The sequence below is a fragment of the Symphalangus syndactylus genome, chromosome 15 (genome assembly GCF_028878055.3).
Source record: "Symphalangus syndactylus isolate Jambi chromosome 15, NHGRI_mSymSyn1-v2.1_pri, whole genome shotgun sequence".
Classification (NCBI taxonomy): domain Eukaryota; kingdom Metazoa; phylum Chordata; class Mammalia; order Primates; family Hylobatidae; genus Symphalangus; species Symphalangus syndactylus.
Genome location: NC_072437.2, coordinates 20,013,730 through 20,040,079, shown reverse-complemented (window position 1 = coordinate 20,040,079; position 26,350 = coordinate 20,013,730). Strand labels below are relative to the sequence as shown.

The 26,350-nt window shown below is 36.8% G+C and overlaps 1 protein-coding gene across 8 annotated transcripts in view; it reads left to right on the top strand.

The window, feature by feature from the left end:
• Positions 1 to 26,350, top strand: part of PCCA (propionyl-CoA carboxylase subunit alpha) — a 452,191-nt gene that overhangs the window by 194,194 nt on the left and 231,647 nt on the right. For 6 of the 8 annotated variants that reach the window (XM_055244179.2, XM_055244183.2, XM_055244185.2 and 3 more), the window contains 2 exons: positions 21,324 to 21,467; positions 23,093 to 23,167. In XM_055244179.2, the coding sequence (XP_055100154.1) occupies positions 21,324 to 21,467; positions 23,093 to 23,167 (219 nt within the window). The remainder of the gene's footprint in view (positions 1 to 21,323; positions 21,468 to 23,092; positions 23,168 to 26,350) is intronic. The other 2 variants (XM_055244186.2, XM_055244184.2) reach the window with 1 other exon arrangement.

Here is a 26,350-nt window from a genome sequence, read left to right as displayed (position 1 = left end):
TTTCAATTTTGGCTTTTATTTTTTGAACATAATTAGCTTATTTGTTTTGTAGTACATGTCTGATAATGTTGACATATGAAGTCTTATGACTACTTGTATTAACTGCTTTTTATGCTGTTTCTTGGTTGTACTGTTGAGTTCCTGTTGGGCCTTGTTATTATACTGTCATATACAGTTATTTTAAAAGTTGTTATTTTATTAATCAAAACCTAGGATGATGGATTCTTTCTTATAGAGATTTTTCAATTTTTTTTCTGCCACATGCCTATGGACAGTAGTATTTTGTGACTACGGCAATCTAAGCTCAAAGTGTAAGTCTCGTTGAACTCCTGAGGGGATACACAGCCTGGTTGCAATTCTAGAGAATGGTTGGTTTTATTCCAGTTCAGTCTTACCTTGAGGTTGCATTCCTTTATGGTGTCCACTGAAAGTGGGGGTAGTTTATCAGGGTTCTTTGATAAACTGATACTTTGGTGGCCTCTTGTCTTCGTGGTTATGCTTTTGATTTCTTGATGCCACCAAAAGTATAGCTTATATTCATAGTCCTTTTTTCCTGGAATGGCAAATGACTTTAGGGCAAAAATGGTGTTGAGTGTTGGGTTTGCAAATCTGTGTTTTCATCTTGGTTTTGGCTGATCCCTTCGTATATTCTTACCCTATGATGTTTTTAAGAAGACCTCCCCCATCTCCCATTCCCCACCAGTTGTTTTCTAGTCCCCAGTAAGCCCAAGTTCCAAGCTGAGTGGCTTTAGAGGTACATTATGCCTATAGATTAAATAAGTTTGTGTCCTGACTCTCAACACCCCCCAAAAGCAGTGAGCGGGTAGTGGAATGACAGTCTGTGCCTCACTGCTACCTCACTTTTCCTTTCCAAATCTCATGCATTTGCACATCCAGAACCTCATGCAGTCGCATGGAAACCTCAGCTGTAAAGGAGTCTGGGAATAGGGTTTTTAACCATCTGTATTCTGCAGTGTAAGAGTATACCCTAGAAGGAGTTTGGAGGGAAAGTTCAGTGCCAGCCCTCCATTTTCACATGAATATAATCACCAAAATTTTAATCTATAAGTTATATGTAAAAAGTTAAAAACATTGCTGTATTTTCATTGTAAAGTGTAACTATCAAATAATGGGGCTGATTTTCCTTAAGTTTGGCAAAAGTGATCTATTTAGATGCATTTGGAGACCAGTATTGTAAATACTTGTAGCATTTTATAGGTAGTAGCTCAGTAGTTGTTGCTTAAAACTCATACTTCCTTTGAAATCACTTTTGTAGCCTATATTTTATTTTGTGACTATCTTTAGAAGTGATAGAATTTTGCCTTTTGAAGGTTAATTTGATTTTGATTAAAATATATCTTTATAACTAAGTATGTCTAATTAGATAATTAGCTGGGAAATCATGTTTTTGGTTAAAGTGGAGACTTTATTTTGTCATAATGAGAATAATAGCTTGTAATTTGATTCTGAAGACAATTTGAGATGACCGCAAAATATTTGTATTCTATTCCAGACCAAAGAGATACAAGATTTTTAAATTGAGGTACTTACCAATATTTATGGAATTGACAAATGGGCATTTTGTTACTCTGTTCTTGTGTTATCTTTTTTTCCATTTGTTTCTGGCTCATTTATCTCGGGTTATAAGTTTGTTCAAGTTTGTACCATGGTCGTTTCTGGTATAAGACCCGATAGTTGATTTTTTTTTTTTTTGAAACGGAGTCTCACTCTGTCACCAGGCTGGGGTGCAGTGGCGTGATCTCAGCCTGCAAACCTCCGCCTCCTGGGTTCAGGCAATTCTCCTGCCTCAGCCTCCCGAGTAGTTGGGGCTATAGGTGCGTGCCACCACGCCCAGCTAATTTTTGTATTTTTAGTAGAGACAGGGTTTCACCATGTTGACCAAGATGGTTTCAGTCTCTTGACCTTGTGATCCACCTGCCTGGGACTCCCAAAGTGCTGATATTACAGGCGTGAGCCTCCATGCCCATCCTGTAGTTGATATTTTTTCAAATAATTCCATTCAGGTGGTCAAGACTCTCTAAGTACCTATGTTTTATGTATTGGATAGCTTGCTAGGAAATTATGTTGTATACCCTCAAAAAATTATAAAAATATTTCAGGAAAAAAAATCAAATTCACAAAGATTTTTGTCATATTACCAGATCTAATATGACAAAAATTGTGAATCATTGACTCATAGTGATATGAATCGATGCTGTAGAATGTCATGTCCATGTTCGGCCTGAAATTGCCCCACTTCTCACCAGTGGGCTGGGCCCCACACTGCGGGAAGATATTTCACTAATGCCTGCACTTAGCAAACGTCCTAAGGTCTCTGATTGATTAGAGCTCTGATAGTACCTAATGCTGTTAAGCATGCTATTTAAATAGCATTCTATGATATTTAACATCATACTTTGAGACATTTGTCTCCCATTTAGTGTTTAATCATATTTTTCTCTCTTGTGGTTTACTTCCAGTGACTGTGATCCTGTCAGTTACCAGAATAAATTAATTTTAATTTTTTAGAATGTATCTGTGTGATAGGGGGTATTTGATGTGGAGGATATAATTGAATGGGAGCATGAACAAAGAATTTTGGACTTCATATGTGTTCAGAAAACTATTCTTACATATTCCAAAGATTTCTTTCTGATATTGTTTAAACAATACAATTTTTTTTTTTTTTTTTGAGACAGAGGCTTGCTCTGTCACCAGGCTGGAGTGTAGTGGCACGATCTTGGCTCACTGCAACCTCCACTTTCCAGATTCAAACAATTCTCCTGCCTCAGCCTCTGGAGTGGCTGGGACTACAGGCGCACACCACCACACCCAGCTAATTTTTGTTTTTTTAGTAGAGACGGGGTTTTACCATGTTGGCCAGGATGGTCTCGATCTCTTGACCTCGTGATCCACCCGCCTCGACCTCCCAAAGTGCTTGGATTACAGGCGTGAGCCACCGTGCCTGGCCCAAGTGTTCTTTTAATAGTAGATATTCTGTTTCAAATTTCTTTACTAACCTTAAATTATAATACTTAAGGCACATTCACCAAATTCTTTATCTCCCAAGATATATGTTATCTCTAATTAGTGTTTCAGTTTGAGCTAGAGGGCTATAATTTTCTTTGTTCTTTTTTTCTTTTCTTTGAAATTTCCTGATTGAACTTTCACTTTTTCCAGCTTCAGAACCGTTTTTTTTTTTTTTTTTTTTTTTTTTTTTGGTAACAGAATTGCATCTTCACTTTCTAAATGTCCTTAAGAGTGAAATTTGAAATAACAATACAGTTTCTCCATAAAGAGATGCAACACTAAGAAAGACACCACGTTTGGTGCATTAATAGTTGGTTCAGTTGACTGGTTTTGTTCTCAATCTGGTCACCGTTTATGTAACTGAATTACCTATGCTATCTTCACATATCTTTGCTTTATTTTTTTAAGTCACTGGTTTTCTGTTGCTCAAAGATAAAGTTTGAATGCTTTTGCATCACAACACAAGCTTTTTTTTTGTGGCCCTGATTTTTCCCCCAGAGTCCTGTTTCTTGCCAGTGCCGGTCTCTGTGTATGAATTACGAGAGACTCCTTTCTTTTCCCTGAAGGTGCCTTTCAGTTTGACTTCTTTGTGCTTTGTGTCATGCCACTGCCATTGCTTGGAATGTTCTCTGTTCACCTCTCACAGTGAACACTGAGCTATGTATCCACCTGCACACCCACACACACCTGTCTCCCCTCTCTCACCATACTTCTCCCTCATCTCACCTCTCTCCACACTTGAAAGAAGGACAGCTAGATGGAGAACTACTCTACGGAAACTAGGATTTTGTTAAAATGCTATCTTATTGAAGTGTATTCTAGTAGTCCCCCTTATCCACAGTTTTCCTTTCCAAAGTTTCAGCTACACACAGGGTCTACTTCATTCCAAATATATTAAATGGAAAACTTTAGAAATAAACAATTCATAAGTCTTAGATTGTGCACTATCCTGAGTAGTGTGATGAAATCTCACACCCTCCTGCTCCATCCTGCCTGGGACGTGGATCCTCTCTTTGTCTGGCATCTCCATGCTGTAGACACTCACTCTCCATGAGTCACTTAGAAGCCACCTCACTGCAGTGAGACATGATGGTGCCATTGCACTCCAGCCTGGACAGAGCGAGACCCTGTCTCTGAAAAACGAACGAACAAACAAAACAAACAAAAAAGCCTCCTCAATGATCACATCAACTGTATGATACCTCAGTGCTTATGTTCAAGTCACCTCTACTTTATTTCATAGTGGCCCCAGCATGCAAGAGTAGTGTTGCTGGCAATTCACATATGCCAGAGAGAAGCCATGAAGTGTTCCCTGTAAGTGAAAAGGTGAAAGTTCTAGACTTAATAAGGAAAGAGTCATGTGCTGCAGTTGCTAAGATCTGCGGTAAGGATGAATCTTCCATCGGTGGCATTGTGAAGAAGGAAAAGAAATTTGTACTACTTTTGCTGTCAAAAGTCAAACTTTAAAAGTTATGGCCACAGTGCATGATAAGTGCTTAAGATGGAAAAGACATTAAATGTGTGTGTATAAGACATGAATAGAAAAGTGTTCTAATTGACAGCAATCATGTTCTATAGTATCCACAGTTTCAGGCACTTGCCTAGGGACCTAGGAACATGTGCCCCAAGGATAAGGGGGGACTACTATATATGCAATTTGCTGGGATAATTTTAGTTTCTTATTTTATTGAGTGGTAATACTCAGAATTTATAATACTTTGTTTAAAAAAATCTAGTGGTTCATAAGAGTCTACAAAGGGAAAGTTACTCTCCATACCACACGTTTATCACAGCCATTTATTTTTCCCCTGTTGAAGCAACCTTTGTTTTTTTATCTTATTAATTTGGGAGTATTCCATGCTTAATTTAAAGCATTATCTTTTTCATTTTAATAACTTTTAATAACCTGTCATAGGGATGCAACAGTCATATAATTTCCCCAGATCTCTATTGATAATTTTTCTAGTATTTTGCTATCCCAAATAATGCAATTATGAGTGACCCTTTATATCCACTTTGCACATGCAGAAGTACAATTGCTGGGAATATATGTGCTTTTATAAATTAGTTAAGTATTATCAGTTTACCTCTTAAAGGAGAGCTTGTTTATTCTCTCCCTGGCCAAAAGTGTTTTTTGCCTTTTGATCTTTGTGTGATAGTGAAAAATGGTATATTGTTTTCATTGTTTATCGTGAGTAAGGTTGAATTTTTCTTTATAGATTCATTTATATTTCCTTTTCTGTGAATTGACTGTTAGATCCTTTGGCCTTTGGGTTTTCTTATTGATGTGTAGGTATTTGCTTATTTTGGGGGAAATTAGCCCTTTGCGATATTGTCAGAAAGGAGTGGCTTGTGAATATTTTCATAGGGCTACAGGGCAGGTGCTTTCTGAGCAAAGACCCTGGCAGTTGGATTAAGGGGTAGCAACCCTAAAGGCAGAGCCCTTGAAGCCATTTATTGACAGCCAAGGCTGGTAAAGTAGAGACCTTCCCCGCCCCTCTCCAGTGAGCTGCGCTGCCTCTCTACATCACCCTCTCACCCTCCCTCTCCCCACCACCGAAAGTTGAGGAGGGGCAGATATGCCAGCAACTCTTCTACAAGCTCTAAGTTTAATAGTCTGAGCTTTCCTTTCCAGATGTGCATACCCCTCTGCATGTGTGGGGGAAGCAGGCCATTAACTATGCTGCCCCATGGGGAAGTGGGGTATGAGGAACAGGGCTAAACAATTGCACTGATCTATGATTCAGAAACCTTTTTATTTTTAATAAAATTTTCTTCTTAATTCTCAGCACAAGGCAAGTTACTTCTTTAGAAGGGTGTGCCCTTACAGATGGAGCAATGGTGAGCACACACTCGGACAGGGGAGGGGAAGGGGTTCTTATCCCTGACGCACGTGGCGCCTGCTGCTGTGTCATTACCCTGTTGGCTAGGGTTAGACCGCACAGGCTACCAATTGGCTAATTTAAAGAGAATGACGGGGTGAGTGCTTTGGCGGGAGTCAGGGCAGAGCAGGTGATCAGAATGAGTTAGGGTGGAGCAGGTGATGAGAATGAGTCAGGGTGGAGTAGGTAATCGAAAAAGGTTGCTTTACGAGGAAGTTAAGTTTAAAAGTAGAAGGCAAAGAATTGAACATACTGACATATTAATTCTTTGAAAAGAAATTTAGAACTCATATCTAACAGCCCCTCCGCTTGTATTTCCTTACAGCTTTCTTTTCAAACTTTTTTTTAACGTGTCTTGGCTAAGTTGTTTTGCTTGATTTTCCAAAAGAAGAAGCTTCTCTGGATGAGGGGGAAGATAGTTAAGGGAGGAGAAACCTTTTTTTTTTTTTTTTTTTCAAATGTCCTGGCAGCATTAACAAATACATGTATGAAAACATAACAGATATGATTTGTAGGTATTTTTCCTTATCTGTTGCCTTTTTAACTTTGTATATATTTTTTCTTCTTATATAGAAAGTTTTTATTTGTATGCAGTTTAATTTTTAAATCTTCTCTTTATGATTTCTGATGTGACATACTTAGGCTTTCTGTGCTCTGAGCAATCATACTGTTTTCTTTCATGTTTTCGTCAAATATTTCATCTTTCATGGTGAAATCTTCACTTCATTTAGAATTCATTTTATTTTATTTATTTTCCAATGGCTATCTGATTGTTCCAACAATTATTGAATAATTAGTCTTTTCTGTAATAATTAGAAGCGCTATCGACATTACATACTGGAATTGCAGATGTATGCGGACCCATTACTTCACTCTTCTTTTTTAAATTTTTCTGCTTATTCATCTCCTAGCACCACACTGGTTTAGGTATTGTGGCTATATATTATAGTACAGTATCTGGTAGAACTATTCCTTTCTCATTACTTTTATTTTTCCATAAGAAAAATTAGCCTATAGATTAGCTTATCCTATTTATATTTAACAGAAGAAAAAGAAATTAGAATGACAGAATATCTGGACTATTAAATAAATGTTTATAACTTTCCACAGATATATTAATTCCTAAAATATGTTCTTTTTTTTGCCTTCTAGTGACATGGAACTAAAATATGTTCTTAATAAGAAAAATGGTTATGAAAAACATTTATATTTTTGTCATCATTTTCCTTCATATTTCAATCTGAAAGAGTATATTGTTTCTCTTTTACAAAAGTAATGGAAATTGGCATACTTATATTTAATCCTGCTGTCTTTACTTCCTGACTCTTCATGTTTGCTAGTTTTATTATTCTATGTGATTGTAGCATTTCCTTTCTTTTCTGTAGCCATGACTCTCCTGGAGGTTTCATCTTACTTGTGTATTTTATCACTTTATGGTCACTGTCAGCATCTTACCATAGCTTCATGATTAGTGAGTTCTTTGATTTGTTTTATATAAAGTTAGGGGTTTTTTAAATCAAGAATTTATTTTTTAGAGATACCTGTGGGTACTGTATTTGAATTCTTAGATGGATAATAAGGTTACCCTTATATTTGAAATTGGAACTCAGATGCAAGCCATTTGATACTGGTAACCTTCACAATTGTAGGACTTTAAACATCTTTTTGTGGTAGACCTTCAGAATTTTATGAGGGAGTATCAAAATTTAAGATTATCAGTTGTTTTATTCAATTCCTCTATATATCTTTTCTTCTTTTTCCCTTTAAAAATGGAATCTGTTTGATTAAGAAGAGATGGATGGAGTTTTTAATCATAATTTTAAAAACTAACTTTATTTGTTAGAGCAGTTGTGGGTTTATAGAAAATCTTAAGTACAAGAGAGTTCCTATATGCCCCTCCCTCACCCCATACCATTTCTCTACTTACCATCTCATATTAGTTTGGTGCATTTGTTACAGCTGATGAGCCAATATCGATGCATTGTGGGTTTTTTGTTTGTTTGTTTATTTTTAGAGAGAGGGGTCTTACTCCACCACCCAGGCTGGAGTGCAGTGCTGAGATCCTAGCTCATTGCAGCCTTGAACTCCTGGGCTCAGGCGATCCTGCCACCCCAGCCTCCCAGGTAGCTGGGACTACAGGCATGCGTCACTACGCCTAGCTAATTTTTGTATTTTTTGTAGAGACGAGGTTTCACCATGTTGCCCAGGCTAGTCTCGAACTCTTGGGGCCTCTGTCTCCTATCTCCTAAAGTGCTAGGATTATAGCCCTGTGCCAGGGCACCCGGCAATACATTGTTTTTAACTAAAGTCTGTAGTTTATACTAGGGTTGCTCTTTGTGTTACACAGTCTATGAGTTTGGGCAAATGTATCTACCAGTATGGTATCATAAGAATAGGTTCATTGCCCCAAAAATCTTTGTATCCAAGACATCTTTGCATTTCTTTCCTTTTTTGGTTCTTTCTGTCTCTCTTCTTTCCTTTCCTTTTTCCCTTCTTTTCTTTCCCTTCCTCCTTCCTTCTTTTCCTTTCTCCCTCTGTGTGTCTGTCTCACTTTCTTTTCCTCATTGTAATTTTCACACATACAGAAGTACTTCAGAATAGCAACAGTAGTAGAGCCGAGCCCTAGGAATCTGCAGCCAGCTTCTTAGTTACTTCCCAGTGTTGTTTCACGTATGCCTTCTTTTCCTCAGTTGTTCCTCTCTTGGCTGGAGTATCAGACATTATATAAATTCACGTTATACTGAAGTATATGTCTTTAAGTTTTCCCTGCATTCCTAATAATGCATATTTTAAATATTTATGTACAGTGTAATTTGATGTATGTGGATTTATGACTCTTGTACATGAGTTATGTGCCTTTTTTCTTGCCTGAATGTTTATCTTGTTTAAATGTTTAATCTCAAATCCTACTTTGACTCATGTCATACTGTATCTCCTCCTGTTTTGTCTGGTCCTTTATTTTAAAGCCTTCTTTATTAGTTGTTTTTTTAGTTTAGAAAAAATTATGTGTGTGTATGTATTTGTATAGATGGGGTCTCAACATATTGCCCAGGCTTGTCTAGAACTCTTGGGCTCAAGGGATCCTCCTCTCTCGGCCTCTGAAAGTGCTGGGATTACAGGAGCGAGCCGCTGGCACCTAGCCTGAAAAAATTTCCTAAGAACCTAATCCAACATTTTCTTTTAGTGTGAAAGTTTAATTCTTCCCATTTTAAATACTTGATTTTATTTATTTTATCTTATATTTTAAAACTTTTTTTCTTGTTTTCCATTTTGTTTTTCCTTTTCTGTTTGTTGCTTGAAACAATGGTTAATTATCCCTTTTGTTTCCCATTGATAATTTGGAAATTCTATTGTCCTTTAAAATTTTATTTATGTTTATTTTTCTATTCAGACAGACGTTTTCTCCGTCATTTGTAAAGATGATGTAACTAGTTCCCTCGACTTTCCAACACTGAAGATTTGCTAAGATAATTTAATACTTCTAAGCTATTTTTGACTTTCTTTTGTACTTTATCTCTTCTTTTTTAGCTTTTTTTTACTCCTATGTATACAGCCCAGACACATCTTTCATTATTTGCTATATCTTCATCTTTCTTTTTTGAGATTTCTGCCCTAGTTCATTTGTTTGTGTTGCACATTTTTTCATGAAATTTCTTCAGTAGAATGTGTGGAATATATGCTCTGAAATATCACATCCTCAACTATGTTTCTTTAGCCCTGAACGGGGAATACTGTTTTGATTGAGTACAGGATTCTTTTTTTTTTTTTTTTCTTTTTTGAGACAGAGTCTTGCTCTTGCCCAGGCTGGAGTGCAGTGGCGTGATCTCTGCTCACTGCAAGCTCTGCCTCCCAGGTTCACGCCATTCTCCTGCCTCAGCCTCCTGAGTAGCTGGGACTACAGGCGCCCGCCACCACGCCCAGCTAATTTTTTTTGTATTTTTGGCAGAAACGGGGTTTCACTGTGTTAGCCAGGATGGTCTCGATCTCCTGACCTTGTGATCCGCCCGCCTCGGCCTCCCGAAGTGCTGGGATTACAGGCGTGAGCCACCGCGCATACAGGATTCTTGATTAGGTTTGGGTTTTGGTTCTTGTCTTTCAGGAGCATATGAATTTCAGCTATGTTCTAGCTTCTAGTATTATGTCTGGTGTCATTCTGATTTCTTTCCCATTATAGATAATGTAGTCTTGCTGTCTGAAAGTTTGCCCATTTTTTTTTATTTCTCTCTCTTTCTCTTTTTTTCTGTTGAGACAGGGCCTCATCCTGTCACCCAGGCTGGAGTGCAGTGGCATGAACCTGGTTCACTGCAGCCTCGACCTCCTGTGCTCAAGCAGTCCTCCTGCCTTGGCCTCCCAAGTAGTTGGGACCATAGGTGCATGCTGCCACGCCTGGCTAATTTTTAAATTTTTTTTGTAAAGACGAGGTCTCACTTTGTTGCCCAGCCTGGTCTCAAACTCCTGGTCTTAAGTGATCCTCCAGCTTGGCCTCCCAAAGTGCTGGGATTACAAGCATAAGCCGTTGTGCCTGGCTCTAATTTTCTTTTGATCATTGGAATTCAGGGACTTTTTTTTCCAACCAGGATATGCCTTGGTGTGTGTTTGTATACATTAACCCTGCCTTTTAGTCCATGCCCTTTTTCAGTGTTCAGGTTTAAGTATTGCTTCATTTCTGAGGAAGTTTCTTCTGTTATTTAACTATTTCCTTCCGTCAGCAATCCTCCTTGTGGAACTTCTAGTTTTTGCAATTTAGGTCTACTGGATATGTTTCTCTTATGATAACTGTCATTTTATATTTATGCTGTGTCTCTTGACAGTATTTCTTTATTGATCTTCCAGGTTACTAATTCAGTTTGCAGCAGTGGTTATTCTCTCCTTTAAGTAACTGACTAAATTGTGCAATTGGGAAATCATATTTTTTAGCTCAGAAATTCTAATTGTGCATTACAGTTAGCCCTCCTTACCTACTAGTTCTGCGTCTATGGATTCAATTAACTGTGGCTTAAAAATTTAAAAATAAAATTAAAATATCAATTCAATAATTAAAAAATACCAATAAAAACACAATATAGTATAACAACAGTTTACATAGCATTTACATTGTATTACTATAAGTAATCTAGGGATGATTTAAAGTATACGGGAAGGGCTGGGTGCTGTGGTTTATGCCTGTAATCCCAGCACTTTTGGAGGCTGAGGCAGGAGGATTGTTTGAGCCCAGGAGATCAGTGCCGCGATGAGCCATGATCATGCCACTGCACTGAAGCTGGGGTGACAGAGCAAGACCCATTTCTTAAAAAAAAGAAAAGTGTACGGGTTGATATGCATAGGTTAGATGCAAATACCATGTTACTTTATATCAGGGACCTGAGCATCTATAGCATTTGGCTCCTGGGACCAATCCCCTGGGGAGATGGAAGGTGGACTCAGGGGATGTGTGTGCACATGCACATATGTGCATTGCTACTCCTTAAGTTTTTAAGTGCCTTTACTGCTTTTTGGACAAAGTTATATTTTTTCCCTGTCCTTCAGCAGCTCTATTTCACTTGGTCTTATGTAATCATTATTTTGAATGTTTTTTCTTTCTTGTGCTCGTAATCCCCCTGCTGTGGTTTTGCTGTGGTTGTTTGGGGGTTATCAGTACTAAGTTCTGCTTCTTGAAATATTCTAAGTGACAGCAGCCCTTCAAATGGTTGAAGAGACAACCATATCTACTCCAGAGGCCTGGAAGAGCATATGTCTCCTAGCATTCTCATCTCAAGGACAGAATTGAGCTAATTTTTATTGACCACTGGGATTCCTGGGCAAAGAGACCACGGACCCATCTGGAGCCTTTATTGACTTTTTCCCCGAGGTCCATGGCTCTTTGCAGGCCAGTCTATCTCCATGATGTGTTCCTTTCACATTCTTCCCTAGAGTTCTCTGAAGCTAGTCTCCAGTTTTTGTTCAGCCACAGAGGGAGAAGAGCCTGTTCCCAGTTTTTGGCTCTCATCTTCTCCCTAGATCTTGGTGCTTCCCATGTCCTCAGCTGCTTAGTAACTCTGGGGTAGATAGACAGCATGGAGTTTGGAGTGGAGAGGTGGGAGTCAGGCTGGTTCCAGGCTGGTTTTGACAGCTTCTCAGAGCAGGAATAGCTAACCTGGGTTATCTGGATCTCTCATGAGCTTTAGGGAAGTCTGTGAACCCTCTGAAGTCCAATACATATTTTTTTAGTGAGAAATTCAGTGAGATTCAAAATTGTAAAGTGTTTCAGAACAACTGTAGCTGACTAATGGAGGACTCATTTAATCATTGTTTTTGTTAATTGCAAACATCTACTGTTTTCACTCAGAGCAAGTAAATTCTAGTTCTCTTCCTTCTTAGCTGTGTGACCATAAGCAAGTTCCTTAACTTCTGTGTGTTTTGATTTCCTCATTAGTAAAATGACATTAATTATAGCATTTGCTGTGTAGGATTGTCAGCATTAAGTGAGTTAATATAGTTTACAAATTCAAAATAGTACCTGGTTTATACTGAGCACACATTCTTTCTGCTAACTGTGAGTGTCTTCTCCATAACGTTTGCATGCTGTTTTATTATATATTGGTTGACATTTTTACTTACTGTTGTCATTATTATTAACATTATTGCTATTACTATTGTCATTAATATAAAGCCTGTCTGACATCTGAAAAGATGGCAAGCCACATATTAAATAATAACTTTCTCTCATTCTTTTGTCAGTTCACTGCAAAATTATTGTTACATGTGAACAAACATATTTGAAATATTAACCACTTTTAAAGAGATCTCCTTTCTGTTATAAGAGTGTTTGTGTAAGAAGAGTCTGGGAGGAAAAATGGAAACTGAAATCTTTCTTTCAAAAATGAAGCTGATAGAGAAAAGTATTTACTACATGGCTTAGGCCTTTGTGTTAAGATTAATATTAGGACCCTGAATACACCTTTCCAAATTCGTGTGTGTATGTGTGTGTGTGTGTGTGTGTGTGTGTGTGTGTGTGTGTAGTTAATAATTTCCAGATGCTAGGTTTTTTTTTAGACTTAAGTTTTTTGGAAAAGCATTCTCTGTATAGTCTACAAAGGCTATAGGAGTTAGAAAATTCCCAAATAGAAAGGAATAAAATCTTAATAAGTAAGTAATTAAAACCCCAAACATGGTCAATCGGCTGTCCATATCTTTGAGAACAGACAGGTAAACTGTCCCACTTTTGTTAGACTTAGTCAGTTGCTTATATTGATTGGTACAGTGCAGGAGGAATCTACTTTTACCATGGAAGGAAAGGTACAGTACAACTGTTGAAATTCTATGAAGGCTATACACTCTAATCTCATCAGGGGGAGTTCTGCATCACAGGGACCTTTATATTCCAGAAGGATTTTAGAAACTTTTTTTGCAACTTGATTTTGCCCTTTGCCATTTGTTTAAAAATTAAGAATTATTGCAACCTAAATTCTGGTTTATAACAATTGACTATGATTGAAGAAATACCATATTCTAATTTCAGACTAGTTTTGGATTAAAAAAAAATTTCTAGACTTGCCAGATGAAAAGATTTTGGTGTTTTATGGAATTGGAGTGTTTGATAGAAAGAATGAGGAGAAATTATTGGGAAAAGGATTTCTAACTAATTGTAAAATTTCATTCTTGTCAGAAGGGACATTTTGGATGTGAGCAAATGTTGATCTTTTTGATTGTATTTAAAATGATAGAGGCCAGGGCTCTCAGGTGGTTTAGAGTGAGCCAGAATTGGGATGTTTTGGCATATTTTGTGCTGGGAAACTGAGGATAGAAGGTAGGGTGTGTTATACCCTCCCTTATTATTTACTGAACCTTAGTAGAAAGTTGAAGGAAAGAAGCTTTTGGTATACAGATATGTATAGATAAGCTTTTCAGGCACTTAGAGGTGGAGTTTTGTTTTAAAGCATATTGTAAATGATCTTGCTATCTGAGTTCTGGACTTTTTTTTATCTGTGTTTAACTTTTTAAAACTGGTCTTTGTATTAGTTTGCTAGGGCTGCCATAACAAAGTATCATACACTGGGGTGGCTGAAACAACAAAAATGTGTTTTCTCACAGTTCTGGAGGCTGGAAGTCCAAAATCCAGGGGCCAACAGGGTCGGTTTCTTTTGGAGGCCTTTCTCATTGCTTGTGGGTGGCCATCCTCTCCCTGTGTCTCCCTGTGGCCTCTCCTCTGTGCCTTGTGTTGTCTGGGTCCTGATCTTCTCTTAGGAGGATACCAGTCATGCTGGATTAGGGCCCACTCTGATGATTTCCTTTTAACCTGATCACTTCTTTAAAGACCATGTCTCCAAATACAGTCACATTCTGAGGTGGCGGGGCTAGGACTTCAACATGAATTTTGGGGGGTACACAATTCAGCCCATAACAGTTTCCTTATCGTTTCTTCATGTGATTATTATTCTTGGGATCACCAGGGGAACCGTATAATAGAATCTGTTCCATTTTCATGGTCACTCTTTTTTTTTTTTCCATGTATACATAGCATATAAAGATTTTAAACAACTTACCAGAATATGACTGCTTCTAAAAATCCTATCTCCCATCCCCCCAAAATGAAGACTGGACACCAGTGAGTCTATTCTAAACATTCTGATTTCAGCTCCAAAGTGAATTTTTAAGGGCAAGTTCCAGAAATGAATTGGCAGTGGTGATATTAAATGCATATTTAGTTTTCCAAGATGAGCACTTTTTAGTGCTATTGGACTATTTAGGAATAGCCAGTACTCACTTTGATGTATAGTTCTGATGTTACTGGCAAAAATAAACAAATCAAAAGCACAAAACAGGCAACTGACAATGTCATGTCTCTGAAGAGCACGTCTGTATATAATCCTCCTACACAGGTATACACACCTTCATCCATCTATTCTAAACATGAAGAATGTATCAGAGAAAAACTGGTTTCTCAGCCCTGCAGTCCAACTTTTTTTTTTTTTTTTTTTTTTTCTGAGGTAGAGTCTCACTCTGTCACCCAGGCTGTCACTCTTGAATATAACCATTATTTCCAAGGTGAGTTTATAGGAGTGATGTGTTGGGGCTTATTTCCCAACATGCTTTTCATCCTTGAGTGCTGTGGATCAAAATCTAATAACCTTAGATCTTTATTTTGAAATCCTGTATTCTCAGAAGGTAGAGCTTCAGAATTTTAGGAAGTACATGCTAGATTCCGTTCCGTGAACAGAAAGAGCAGAATCTTTCTGAACAGACAGAGCAGAACCAAAAATAATGGCATTGACTATCCTTTCGGGCTGGAATAGCAACCAACTACAAAGACAGAGGCCTATTATGCCAAACACTTATGAAACTGAAATTTATGTAATGGGACAGTTTCCTCATATTTCAATGGGTAATCATACTAAACTACTTTGCTAAGTTGAATCCAACAAGTTCTGCTTACAAAAGATAGCTTTCAAAGAAACAAGTCTTTGTAATATCTGTCAGTTTAGATGGGATATATTGAATAAAAATGTCACTTAAAATTTTGTTAATTTGAAAGAACATTATTTTGATAACAAGAAATTTCACCATTCTCTCACCACACCGTGTCTTGAGAGCAATCTCCTATGCCTTCTCTATTAAATGACAGTGATGTATTGAGGAAGTTTGTGCATGTGTGGAAGGATTTTGTAAATTTCAAAGTGCCACACCGATGTTGGTTATACTTATGTATGGTGGGCCTTATACTTTTAGGGGCAGTTTCTGCTTTGACTAAGCAACTGGGCCACTACTTACCAGCTGCCAAACAATTAGAGCTGCAGATATCCCACTGTTGAAGGAATTTTTAATACTTCTCATCAGCCTCCTCCTCATAATGGCCAAGTTAACACACACTGTGTCTTTTTGACTTCTTTTTACATGTTGTGACTTTTTCCCTTTTCCCTTAAAACTGACTTTCCTCAGTTTTAATTTTCATTTCAAGTCAACTCAGGTATATAATTAAAATTTCCTTGCATCTTGCTCCCCTTCAGGATGACTTGCCTGTTACTCAGTTACTGATCCTGAAAGTTTTAGGAATTATTAGGTGAATATCACAGTAAAATATTTAAAAGTTTAGGTCAGAGGAAACATATCGCACAAACTATCTGCTATTGTATAACTATTTTTATTTAACATAGTGGGAGGATTCTGACAAGAATGTTGGTCAAGTCAGATGTCTTTATTTTTAATAATGTTTCGTAACATGAAAAACAAGTGTTTCTAGGGACACTTTTTATTTTTATTAACTTTTTTATTTTTTATTTTTTTGAGGCAGGGTCTCACTCCCGTCTCCCAGACTGGAGTGCAGTGGCTCCATCTTGCCTCACTGCAGCCTCGACTTCCTGGGTTCAGGTGATTCTCACACCTCAGCTTCCCAATTAGCGGGACTACAGGCATGCGTCACCATGCCTGACTGATTTTTTTTTTTTTTTTTTTTTAAGAGAGACAAGGTTTTGCTGTGTTGCCCAGTCTGCTCTCAAACTCCTGGGCTCAAGATATCCACCTGGGTTTTCCTCCCAGAGTTCTGGGATGATAGGGGTGAGCCACCGTACCCTGACATATTTTTTTTAACTTTAAATTTTGAAATGATTTCAGACTCACGGAAAAGTTGTAAAACTATTAGAGGTAATTTCTGAATACACTTCGCTCATATTTACCACATTTACTTTATCTTTCTATCTATATCTGTATTTACTGGAAACATTTCAGAGTAAGTTGCAGGCCTGGTGCCCCTTTACTTCTAAATATGTCTGTACTTCCTAAAAACAAGTAAATTTTCTTATGTAACTATAGCACCACAATCAAAATCAGGATCTGAACATTAACGTATTACTGTCGTCCAATTTAGGGACTATATTCAAATTTCCCCAGTTGCCTCATTAATGCCTTTTGTGGTAAAAGAAAAAAAAATCTGGTTCAGCATCCTGCATTGCATTTAGTTGTTATATCCCTTTATTCTCTCTCAATCTGGAATAATCTTTAGTGTTTTGGTCAGTTGTGATCTTAACATTTTTTAAGAGCATAAACCATTTATTTTATAAAATGTCACTCATTTTAGCTTTGCCTCTTTTCTCATGTACTAGATTCAGTCTTTGCATTCTGGGCAGGAATAGAAATGACACTGTCCGTCTGTGAGCACCATGTTGGTAGCATGAAGTGCCTCTTTATCCCATTATTGGTGGTGTTGGCTTTGTTAAGGAGGTGTCTCTGGCGTTTCTACACTGTCGACTTTGTATTTTCCTTTTGACCTTAATAAAGTATCTTATAGGGAGATACTTTGAGTCTCTATAAATAGCCAGCATACTTTTACTCACTAGCTTTAGCATACTTCCTAGTTTGTATTTAATGAGGAATAGGCTAAAGATGACAATGGCAGTGTCAGAGTTTATTATTATAATTTTTAGAATCATGAGGTAGGTAACAACACAGTGCCAAGGAGATTTAGTTTTCCTAAGCTTATTCTGCTACCGAAATGAGATACATGAAGCACTCAGAGATGAAGCACAACCTAATTTACCTCACAGTTGCATTTGACAAGCTTAGTTATATTTTGGGAAATAAATTTGAAGCAACAGATGAGTAAGAGGGAGTGTTAAGAGGTATTAGACACAATGCTAATAGTGACAGCTTGGTGGTGATTAAGAAGACAAAACTAAATTAAAATAGCAAGTAGATCTATAAAAAGCTAGCCGATTGTTACCATCTAGTGTAGGTGTATGGAACTAAACATATTTATTCTAGTCCATGAAGATGATTATGGCATGAGATATTATAAGGCATGATTATGTCCTATAATATGGCATTTGATAATTTTTTGTACCTGTTTGAACAAAAGATTCATGGTGAGCTAGGGATATAACCAGTACAAATAAATTTATCAACAACTAGACTCTGCAGTGTGGCACTCCCTTGAGAAATTTGTCTTTGAGGATTCAGGTATTATAACTTGGTAGGGCTTACTCCTTTTTTGTGAGTGTGATTTTTTTTTTTTTTTTTTTTGGGTTTGGGCTTACTCTTGCTCACTAAATCCCAAGATTTATATATTCACATGCTAATATGTTAACAATGCAAAACAGTGCTCTCTGGTGGATCCCTGATTTGTGTGCTTTTTAGAAAGAGCACATTGCTGTTGGGTAGGAAAAACGTATGAAGCCAGGTTCTCAAATATTTGTGTGGTAAGGATGGAGTAACAATAAGGGAATTCCATTTTGTATTTTGAATGTTTTTAAGGCATTGTTTCCAAAAGTGTGTTCCATGGACTTGGCAACTCATAAAGGTACTTTGCAAAAGGAGGAGGAAGTGCTGCACAAGGCCCTTCTCTAGGAGAGTCACAGGACATATGGGCATGCTAATGACAAGAGTCTTTCCTAAACAATCTGTTGAACTGAGATTAACCCGGTGTTTCCCAAATAGAAGTGACACAGAAACCTTTTCCCCCCACATAATAGCCCTCACAACAGATGCTTATTAGCATCAGACTTCTGTAGTTACATTTTTCTTCTAAGTGGGACAAGATGAACTTGTTGGTTTACCAGACACCAATTTTTGACTTTTTTTATTTTTATTTTTATAAACTTTTGGTCAAGTTAACCATCTTTTCCCTCCCTCCCTGCCTCCCTCCCTCCCTCCCTGCCTCCCTCCCTCCCTTCCTTCCTTCCTTCCTTCCTTCCTTCCTTCCTTCCGTCCGTCCGTCCGTCCATCCTTTTATTCCTTTGTATAACCCTGTTCTATCACTTCAGTATTGAGCTTAACTTGCAGAGAGAAACCATTGCTAAGCACTTGGGAATAGGGGGATATTCGTGATTATTTAAGCAATGTTGTGCTTATAAGATTTCTAGTAATAACATAGTCTAAAGGAAATGCTTCATATCCTGTGGAGTAGCTTTGGAATACTATGTATTTAGAACAATTTCTTTCGAAAATGCTTGAAATTGTAAGTTTTACTTTAAAGAAGTTAATTTCTTTTACCTGGAAAATTGAAGCAAGTTAGACTATTTTGTGGACTTAGGCAGTACTTGTCAAAAGGTAAATGTTTTTTAAAATTTCTGTTAGTAAGGATTTTACCTTTAGCAGCTTGTTATTTTAGTTATCTGCTTAGTTGCTTCTAATTTGAATTACTTGTAGCTACCTAATTTAGATTGTAAAATGTTATGGCTCTGTTATATGACTAAGTTTAGAACACAGTGGGTCCACTTTTGGATCCCATTCAAAGTGGATCTGATGTACTTATTTTCCTACACAGTTACAGATCCATCCTCAAAGGTGAAGCAGAGACTCAATAAATTTGGATCTTGAAAACTTCATAGTAATATGCCTTTAAAAGACATGTATACATAATTGTATAGCCATTGCATATACTTTTATACATACATTTCTTTCATATACATTTCTGTCAGGAAGATCAGGAAGATAATGTCATCTCTTTAGTGAGATAAATTCCAACTCCATCTCGACCACTTACTATAGATGTGACTCTGTATTTGCTGTTCATTCATTCAATATATATTTATTTGCCTTGTATATAGTATGTACTTATATGGGCACTGGTCATAGAAAGAGGAAACTGAATAGTTCACTTAACTTTTAAAGTTGTCTTTTCACCTATCAGGGATGTGTGAATAGTATTGATGTAAAGCACTTGGCACATAGTAGGTTCACCTCTTTTTTTTTTTTTTTTTTTTGAGATGGAGTATCGCTCTGTCGCCCAGACTGGAATACAGTGATGCAATCTCGGCTCACTGCAGCCTCCTCCTGGGTTCCAGCAATTCTTGTGCCTCAGCCTCCTGAGTAGCTGGGACTACAAGCGTGTGCCACCACACCTGGCTAATTGTTTTTATTTTTAGTAGAAACAGGGTTTCATTATGTTGACCAGGCTGGTCTCAAACTCCTGACCTCAAGTGATTTGCCCGTCTTGGCTTCCCAAAGTGCTGGGATTATAGGCGAGAAGCACCACACCCATCCAGGTTCACCTCTTGAGTAGAGTGCTGAGATGCTTTCTCACATGAAATTGGTTTCTAGTAATAATAGAGGGTTTTTTTGCTAGTTACTTTCTTATTATATTTATCGTATAGAGTCTTGGTTCTTACAAAATCATAATTTGTTTTCAAAAATATATATTTTAAACTACCTAATAAGATCTTTATTTAGTGTCACATTTATTTTACGAAGGGTAGATGCTTATTTTAGTGATGATTTGTCATTAAAATTATGTCAAAATGTCTTAAAATGTTGTTGAAACTGTAAACAAACTCATAACACACACAAAGCTAATTATGGGTGCCATCTGTTTATTTTTACAAAGCTTTTTTTTTAAGGCTGTGGCATTGTCTGCTTATGATAAGCTTCAAGATTATTATAATGACTAAGTCCTGTCCTTCAATTAGTGTAGTTGAAGATGGGAAGATAATTCGTTTGTTCACTGACCTTTTCCTGTGTCAGAGTATATGGAATATGACATGTCATGATAAAGAAACTATTGTGAAGTGCATTTAGAAGATACTTAATTTTAATGAGAAAAAAGTGACATCAAATCAGCAGATGTGGCCAAAGTTTTGTTTAAATTCTTAGAACTTATTCAAGGTTTTAGATGAACGGTAGATAATTCACTCTTTTCCAGTGACTTAAGTGGCTTCATTTTAACTCAAGGTTAAGAATTTCTAAGTGATCGACCAAGTTTATGTTGACATGTATCCCTGTTTGTGTACCTATATGTCAGCACATGTTTTTGTACATACGTATCTCATGTGTTAGTGCAAAAGGCCAGGTACTTGCATGACAGCATCAGCCCAAGTAGTTATCAGCAATCTGCTGAGAGAGCAGAGCGATTGCACTGGCTCCGTTTTGCAATTGTGCATGCTGAGCATTACCCAAGTCAGTGTGGAGGGAAAGCAACCTGAAGGATCCATCTGCTCCCTTCTGCTACACTGCCTCGATGCAAGATTACGCTAATCTGGCTGCTTGTCAGGACAGGTTAGTGAAAGCATGCAAGTGGGTGAGACTTAGGGTGGACTAGTGCTTTGGAAAATCATAAGCTGCCCCTGTAGATGCCACGTTAAGTGCAGCAGAATAGGTTGATTATCAGCCACATCGAAGATTGCAGTGAAATAAATATATAGTTTTTTGGTTAAGAATTAGTTTCAAAATTAAAATTCTTAAATATTGTTGGACCACAAATAAAATTGAGAAAAATAATAGAGATAGTTTACAAATACTTTTAGGCATTAGTTTTTCTTATCATTTGTGTATTGTGTTTATTCTTTCATTTTATTCGCCTAGCTCAAGAGTTTTTTAGTCAACTATGTTTACATGTTAACGTTCAATTAACTTCATTTTACCCAAAAGCTTTTGTGATTTTTCTTGTTTGTTTCTATTTAATTACCCTTTTCTACACCTACTGACTGGCAGACCTTGGCCTTGCAGGTTGAGCATCCTGTCACAGAATGCATTACTGGCCTGGACCTAGTCCAAGAAATGATCCGTGTTGCTAAGGGCTACCCTCTCAGGCACAAACAAGCTGATATTCGCGTCAATGGCTGGGCAGTTGAATGTCGGGTTTATGCTGAGGTAAAATGAATGGTGCTGGGAGGAAGGATGGTGGTTGTGTCCAGAGTCATGAGACCTGGTATAGCCAAACAATGAGGTAAAGTTAGGGTTTCATAACGTTGCCAACTATTGGATTATATAATCCATAATTAAATCAGAAAAAAATTAGATAATTTTGACCTCGTTCCAGATAGTTTTAAAGAATTGGGCTTAGTTAAGTGTCATGTATTTGTAGATGGGGAAATAGCTACCAATCCTTTAAGAGGCAACAAAGCATTGGTTAAATATTCTTGAGCTTGAATGGACCATGGTTTTTGTTTTGTTTGCATTTTCTTTGTTTATTTTCAAACAACACTAACAAGAAGTAGCATTTATTTCCATGGGTTTTTTTTTTTTAAATGTCCACCTTGGGTACACATTAGTTGTTGATCGGATATTTACTTAAAATTTTTCCCAACTTTTTTTTGTATAATTTTCTCCTTTATTATTACATAAAAATAACAATCAAAATTTAAATTGTAAAGCTTTTATAAAACATGTACTCTTGTAATTTTAATTTTGGGTTTTACTCATAAACTCTCAGTTCAGTACTTCTAAATGCTTTTTTCAAATGACTAAAACAAGAATGCAAGGTAACATTTGTACTGTTTTTACTTTTCGACATCAAAAATGTCTGTCAAGATTAAAAATAAATCAGTGTCTGTGTTTAAGAATACTGAAAGCTGGTTTGAAATATTTTTCAAGGGGCCGGGCGCGGTGGCTCACGCTTGTAATCCCAGCACTTTGGGAGGCCGAGGCGGGCGGATCACGAGGTCAGGATATCGAGACCACGGTGAAACCCCGTCTCTACTAAAAAAAATACAAAAAATTAGCCGGGCGTGGTGGCGGGCGCCTGTAGTCCCAGCTACTCGGAGAGGCTGAGGCAGGAGAATGGCGTGAACCCGGGAGGCGGAGCTTGCAGTGAGCCGAGATTGTGCCACTGCACTCCAGCCTGGGCGACAGATCGAGACTCCGTCTCAAAAAAAAAAAAAAAAAAGAAATATTTTTCAAGGAGTTCAAAAATATGTTTTGGCATGACTGTATTGCTCTTGCTTTTTTCATATTTTAAGTAGTATTACTTTCATTCTTATGACACTGAACCTGTTTATTCTAATGATCTAAGATATTTACAAATGAAGTACATATCTAGTAGCATGTGCAAAGTTTTTTTTTTTTCAGGTCTTTATTTGAAGAACCCAAATTCTCAAGTTTTACCATATGTGAGCTGTTTTCAGAAGTAAGAAAAACAAATATCTTTAGTGTACCACATTTGTTGTTCTAAACTTGAGTATGTTTTGATGTAGGGCCTAGGTTATTTTATTTTTTGCCCAAGGCATTCTAAGAAGTTTTATAAAATGTTGGAATTTTACCAATTTCAATAAAGTATGAACAAGGTCAGGCTAAATTCTGCTTACAGTTCTGTTTGATTTTTAAGTACATTCTAAGTTGTCTAGAGTAAAAGACAATAATATTCTGAAATCTGTGATTTGGTAAATACCATATGTTGAAAATAGACCTATAAATGGTTCTTCATTGTGTAAATATGTAACCTTACTTGTGCTGATTTGTATTTCAAAGACTGTGCTTCCTTTCCTTTGAACTTTCAGGACCCCTACAAGTCTTTTGGTTTACCATCTATTGGGAGATTGTCTCAGTACCAAGAACCATTACATCTACCTGGTGTAAGTCATTAAGCTGTAATACCAGCTGAAGGGTTAAAATCGTGATTTATGTTATACTTTTATGTTAAAGCATGTCAACACCAAAGGGTGTAAATTGAAGGACAAGTGAAATTCATGGGAATCATGGTTTTTGTGTTGAAAACAAAAAGGAAGTCAGGATCCGCTGGACAGGGGAAGCCTGGAGACATCTGATGATGTAAATGATAGCTTACAGTGTTCCCAATTCTTTCAAAAATTATAACAAAAAAGACTGTGAATCCTAAGAATGAGAAATGATGTTTTGTGTTACAATTTAATCTTTTCAATAAATCAAATCCAACCCTGCTGTATAGTCACTTGTCAAGAAATTCAAGCACAAAATCAGCTCCTTAATTGAAATTTAAGGAGATTGAATTTAGGCAAACAAAGTGTGCCTCAGTCTATTAAACCTCATGGACTTTAAGGAGTGCATAATATTTATATCAGTTAAAGAAAAGTGACCACTGTCCATTTTATTCTATAGCTCTTCTATATTTAATAGCTATTTTAAAAATAGTTTTTGTTGCAGAAAAAGAACAAGGACATAACCCTTTTTCTTAATCAAGGTAATAAGTGCATGTATATATGACATTATGTTAGCTAGTAGATGACAAGGCTGTACCATCTGTGAATATTCAGATTATTCATTTTGATTACTGGCATGAAGATGGTGAAAGATTACAGGAAGAATTCTAAATCTGAAGATGTTATTGGATATATGATTTATTTCACTTTTTAAATTGTTTTTGCCCATGTGCTTTCTAAAGGGACTTGACCCTTTCTGGGCTTGGAGACTCCATGCTGTGTTCAAAGCCAGAAGGCAGAAAAAAAATTGTAAAGATTTAACAGGGATTATGTGACGTTAAATAGCAGATGAGAAAACAAGTATCATAGGGACATATCTAAACATTTTTTTAATCAAACAAAAGAAGTATTAAATAAGAATTCATAATGATTACTCTAGTTGTTAGAAGTTTTCACCATGTTGTAATAGCTAACAGGATGTCAAACATTTTGCCCTCGCAAGTTTTTGCAATTTGCAATTTTCAAACGTGAGACCTGTTGAAAGTACAAGTGATAATGGACAAACTATACCCCCTACAGTCTTCGTCCCACCAAATCTTTCTTCAATTAATGCTGCAGCAGGAGTTTTATGTAATAACATTTGCAGTTGTGAGCCATCCACAGAAAGAAAAAACAATTAAAATGCCTTAAATGTTCTGCTTACTGCTGTTATTTGCTTGTGTGAATGTTGCATGTCAGCTAAATGGACCAAGGAATAGATAAAGTGATTGGGTGCAGGAGAGTGCACACTAAGCTTTGTCTATCATTATTGCTGGGAGCAATCAAATTGATGTCAGCAGGACAGTAGATGCGTTGACAGCTGTAATTATGTATCTCCATGGTGATCACTTTTGGCCTGTCATGGAGGCCCATGAGTCCCCTCCCTTGGAAGCATTTAATCAGATTGGGCTGTCACTTGTCAGGTAGACATGGTGGGCTGGGAGTTGTGCTTAGGGGGAGAGGTGAATTGAGAATGAAGGGTGGGAGACGTCTGATAGTTTCACAGGGTCCACTGTGGTACTGAAGACAGAAATTTTAATTATGTTAGAGGTTTCTGAGCAATGGTTTGGGAATCTCATACAGAGGTGCTTGGGTGTTTTGTTGTGGTTGCTATTGTTTGTTTTTCTTCCTTGCCTTATTAAAACTAGAGCAGTCAGTTTACCTTAGAAAACAATTTTTGGCTCTTACCTTTTTTGGTCACAAGAATGCATACTTAAGAGTTAAGTTATGGTTTGTACTTTTCACATGCTTCATTAAGCCTGAAATTTATTAATATGGCAGAGGTGAAGATTTCCTTTTTTATTTTTGATCATCATATTTTGTAAATTTGTTATTTTCAGACCACAATTTTGTTCTGCTCAGAAATTTGGTTCTGATTTCATTTGAATTTTTTCTTAAAGCTTTTAGTGCAAATTTGTATAGCCTTTCATGAAGGAATGGAGACTTGATCTGACTTCAAATTGGTTGTTAAGAAATAAAAATATAGCTGATTATTACTTCGAAAAAGCAGCATAAATAGTAAATTATAAAGCAGAGTTTTCATACTGTGGTACAGTTTTTAATTGGGAATACTGATTTGCTTATACAAAGATACATGTTGATTATATATATCTTGATTTTATCATATGTATTTTAAAGTTAAGATGACACAACTTCTGTGATCATAATATTAGTAAATAACAAAGACAGTTATATTTAATTAAGATCTGTAGGTAACACCTTATAGGATGATATTATTCAAGGCAACTGAAGTTTTAAGTAAGGAACTGTAGAAGAATGTAATAAATATTCTTTATTGTCTATGTTATTTTATTTGTGGGTTGAACATCTAAGTTCTTCCTAGCTTTGTAGCAGTTTTATGTAGCAAATGACAGGATGTAGTTAAAGTCAGAAGTTTTAGAACTTGTATCAGTCTCGTTTTTAAACACAGCATTAGCAAGCATGCTGTGGTTTTAAAGATGGCATAGTGGTCAAATTAGCTCTTTCACTTTTTGGTACTAAAATTAAGAAAATGAAAACTCACAGATATATTTTCTGTTATGTAACCCGATTACTAGTTGCCATTTTGGGGCTTTTTAATGTGGGAAAAAGGTAGATTGTGATTTTATTGCTTTTAAAGCTGCTCCATTAATTTTTTTCTAGTTTTTGTCAACACTGTGAATTTCATAGAACATCAGTTTATGTCCTGAAATATGTTTTCAGAAAATAGAAAGCCAAGTATATTTCGTAAGTGTGCTGAATGATTTTTGTTTAAAATTAAGATTTTTGTATATGAATGTGAATATGAATACAGATACCTGTATTTTTGTTTGTGCTTGCAAATACAGAAATAAAAGCCCCTCAGGTATGTTATAGTGTTCCTTTTACAACCTTGCAAAGAGAATAATAGTAGTGTGAATTTTAAGAAAATGAAACTATAGCTTGTCTTCTGATGTCACTGTATAATAAAGCCATCATTATACCCTCATGTGGATATCCTAGACAAGAGGTTCTACATGTGGTCCCTTGATAATTGCCTAAATTAAAATATTAAAGGCCTAACAGCCGCTGTGTTGACCTTTTTCTGCCTTGCTGCAGACAGATGAGCTGCTGTTTATTAGG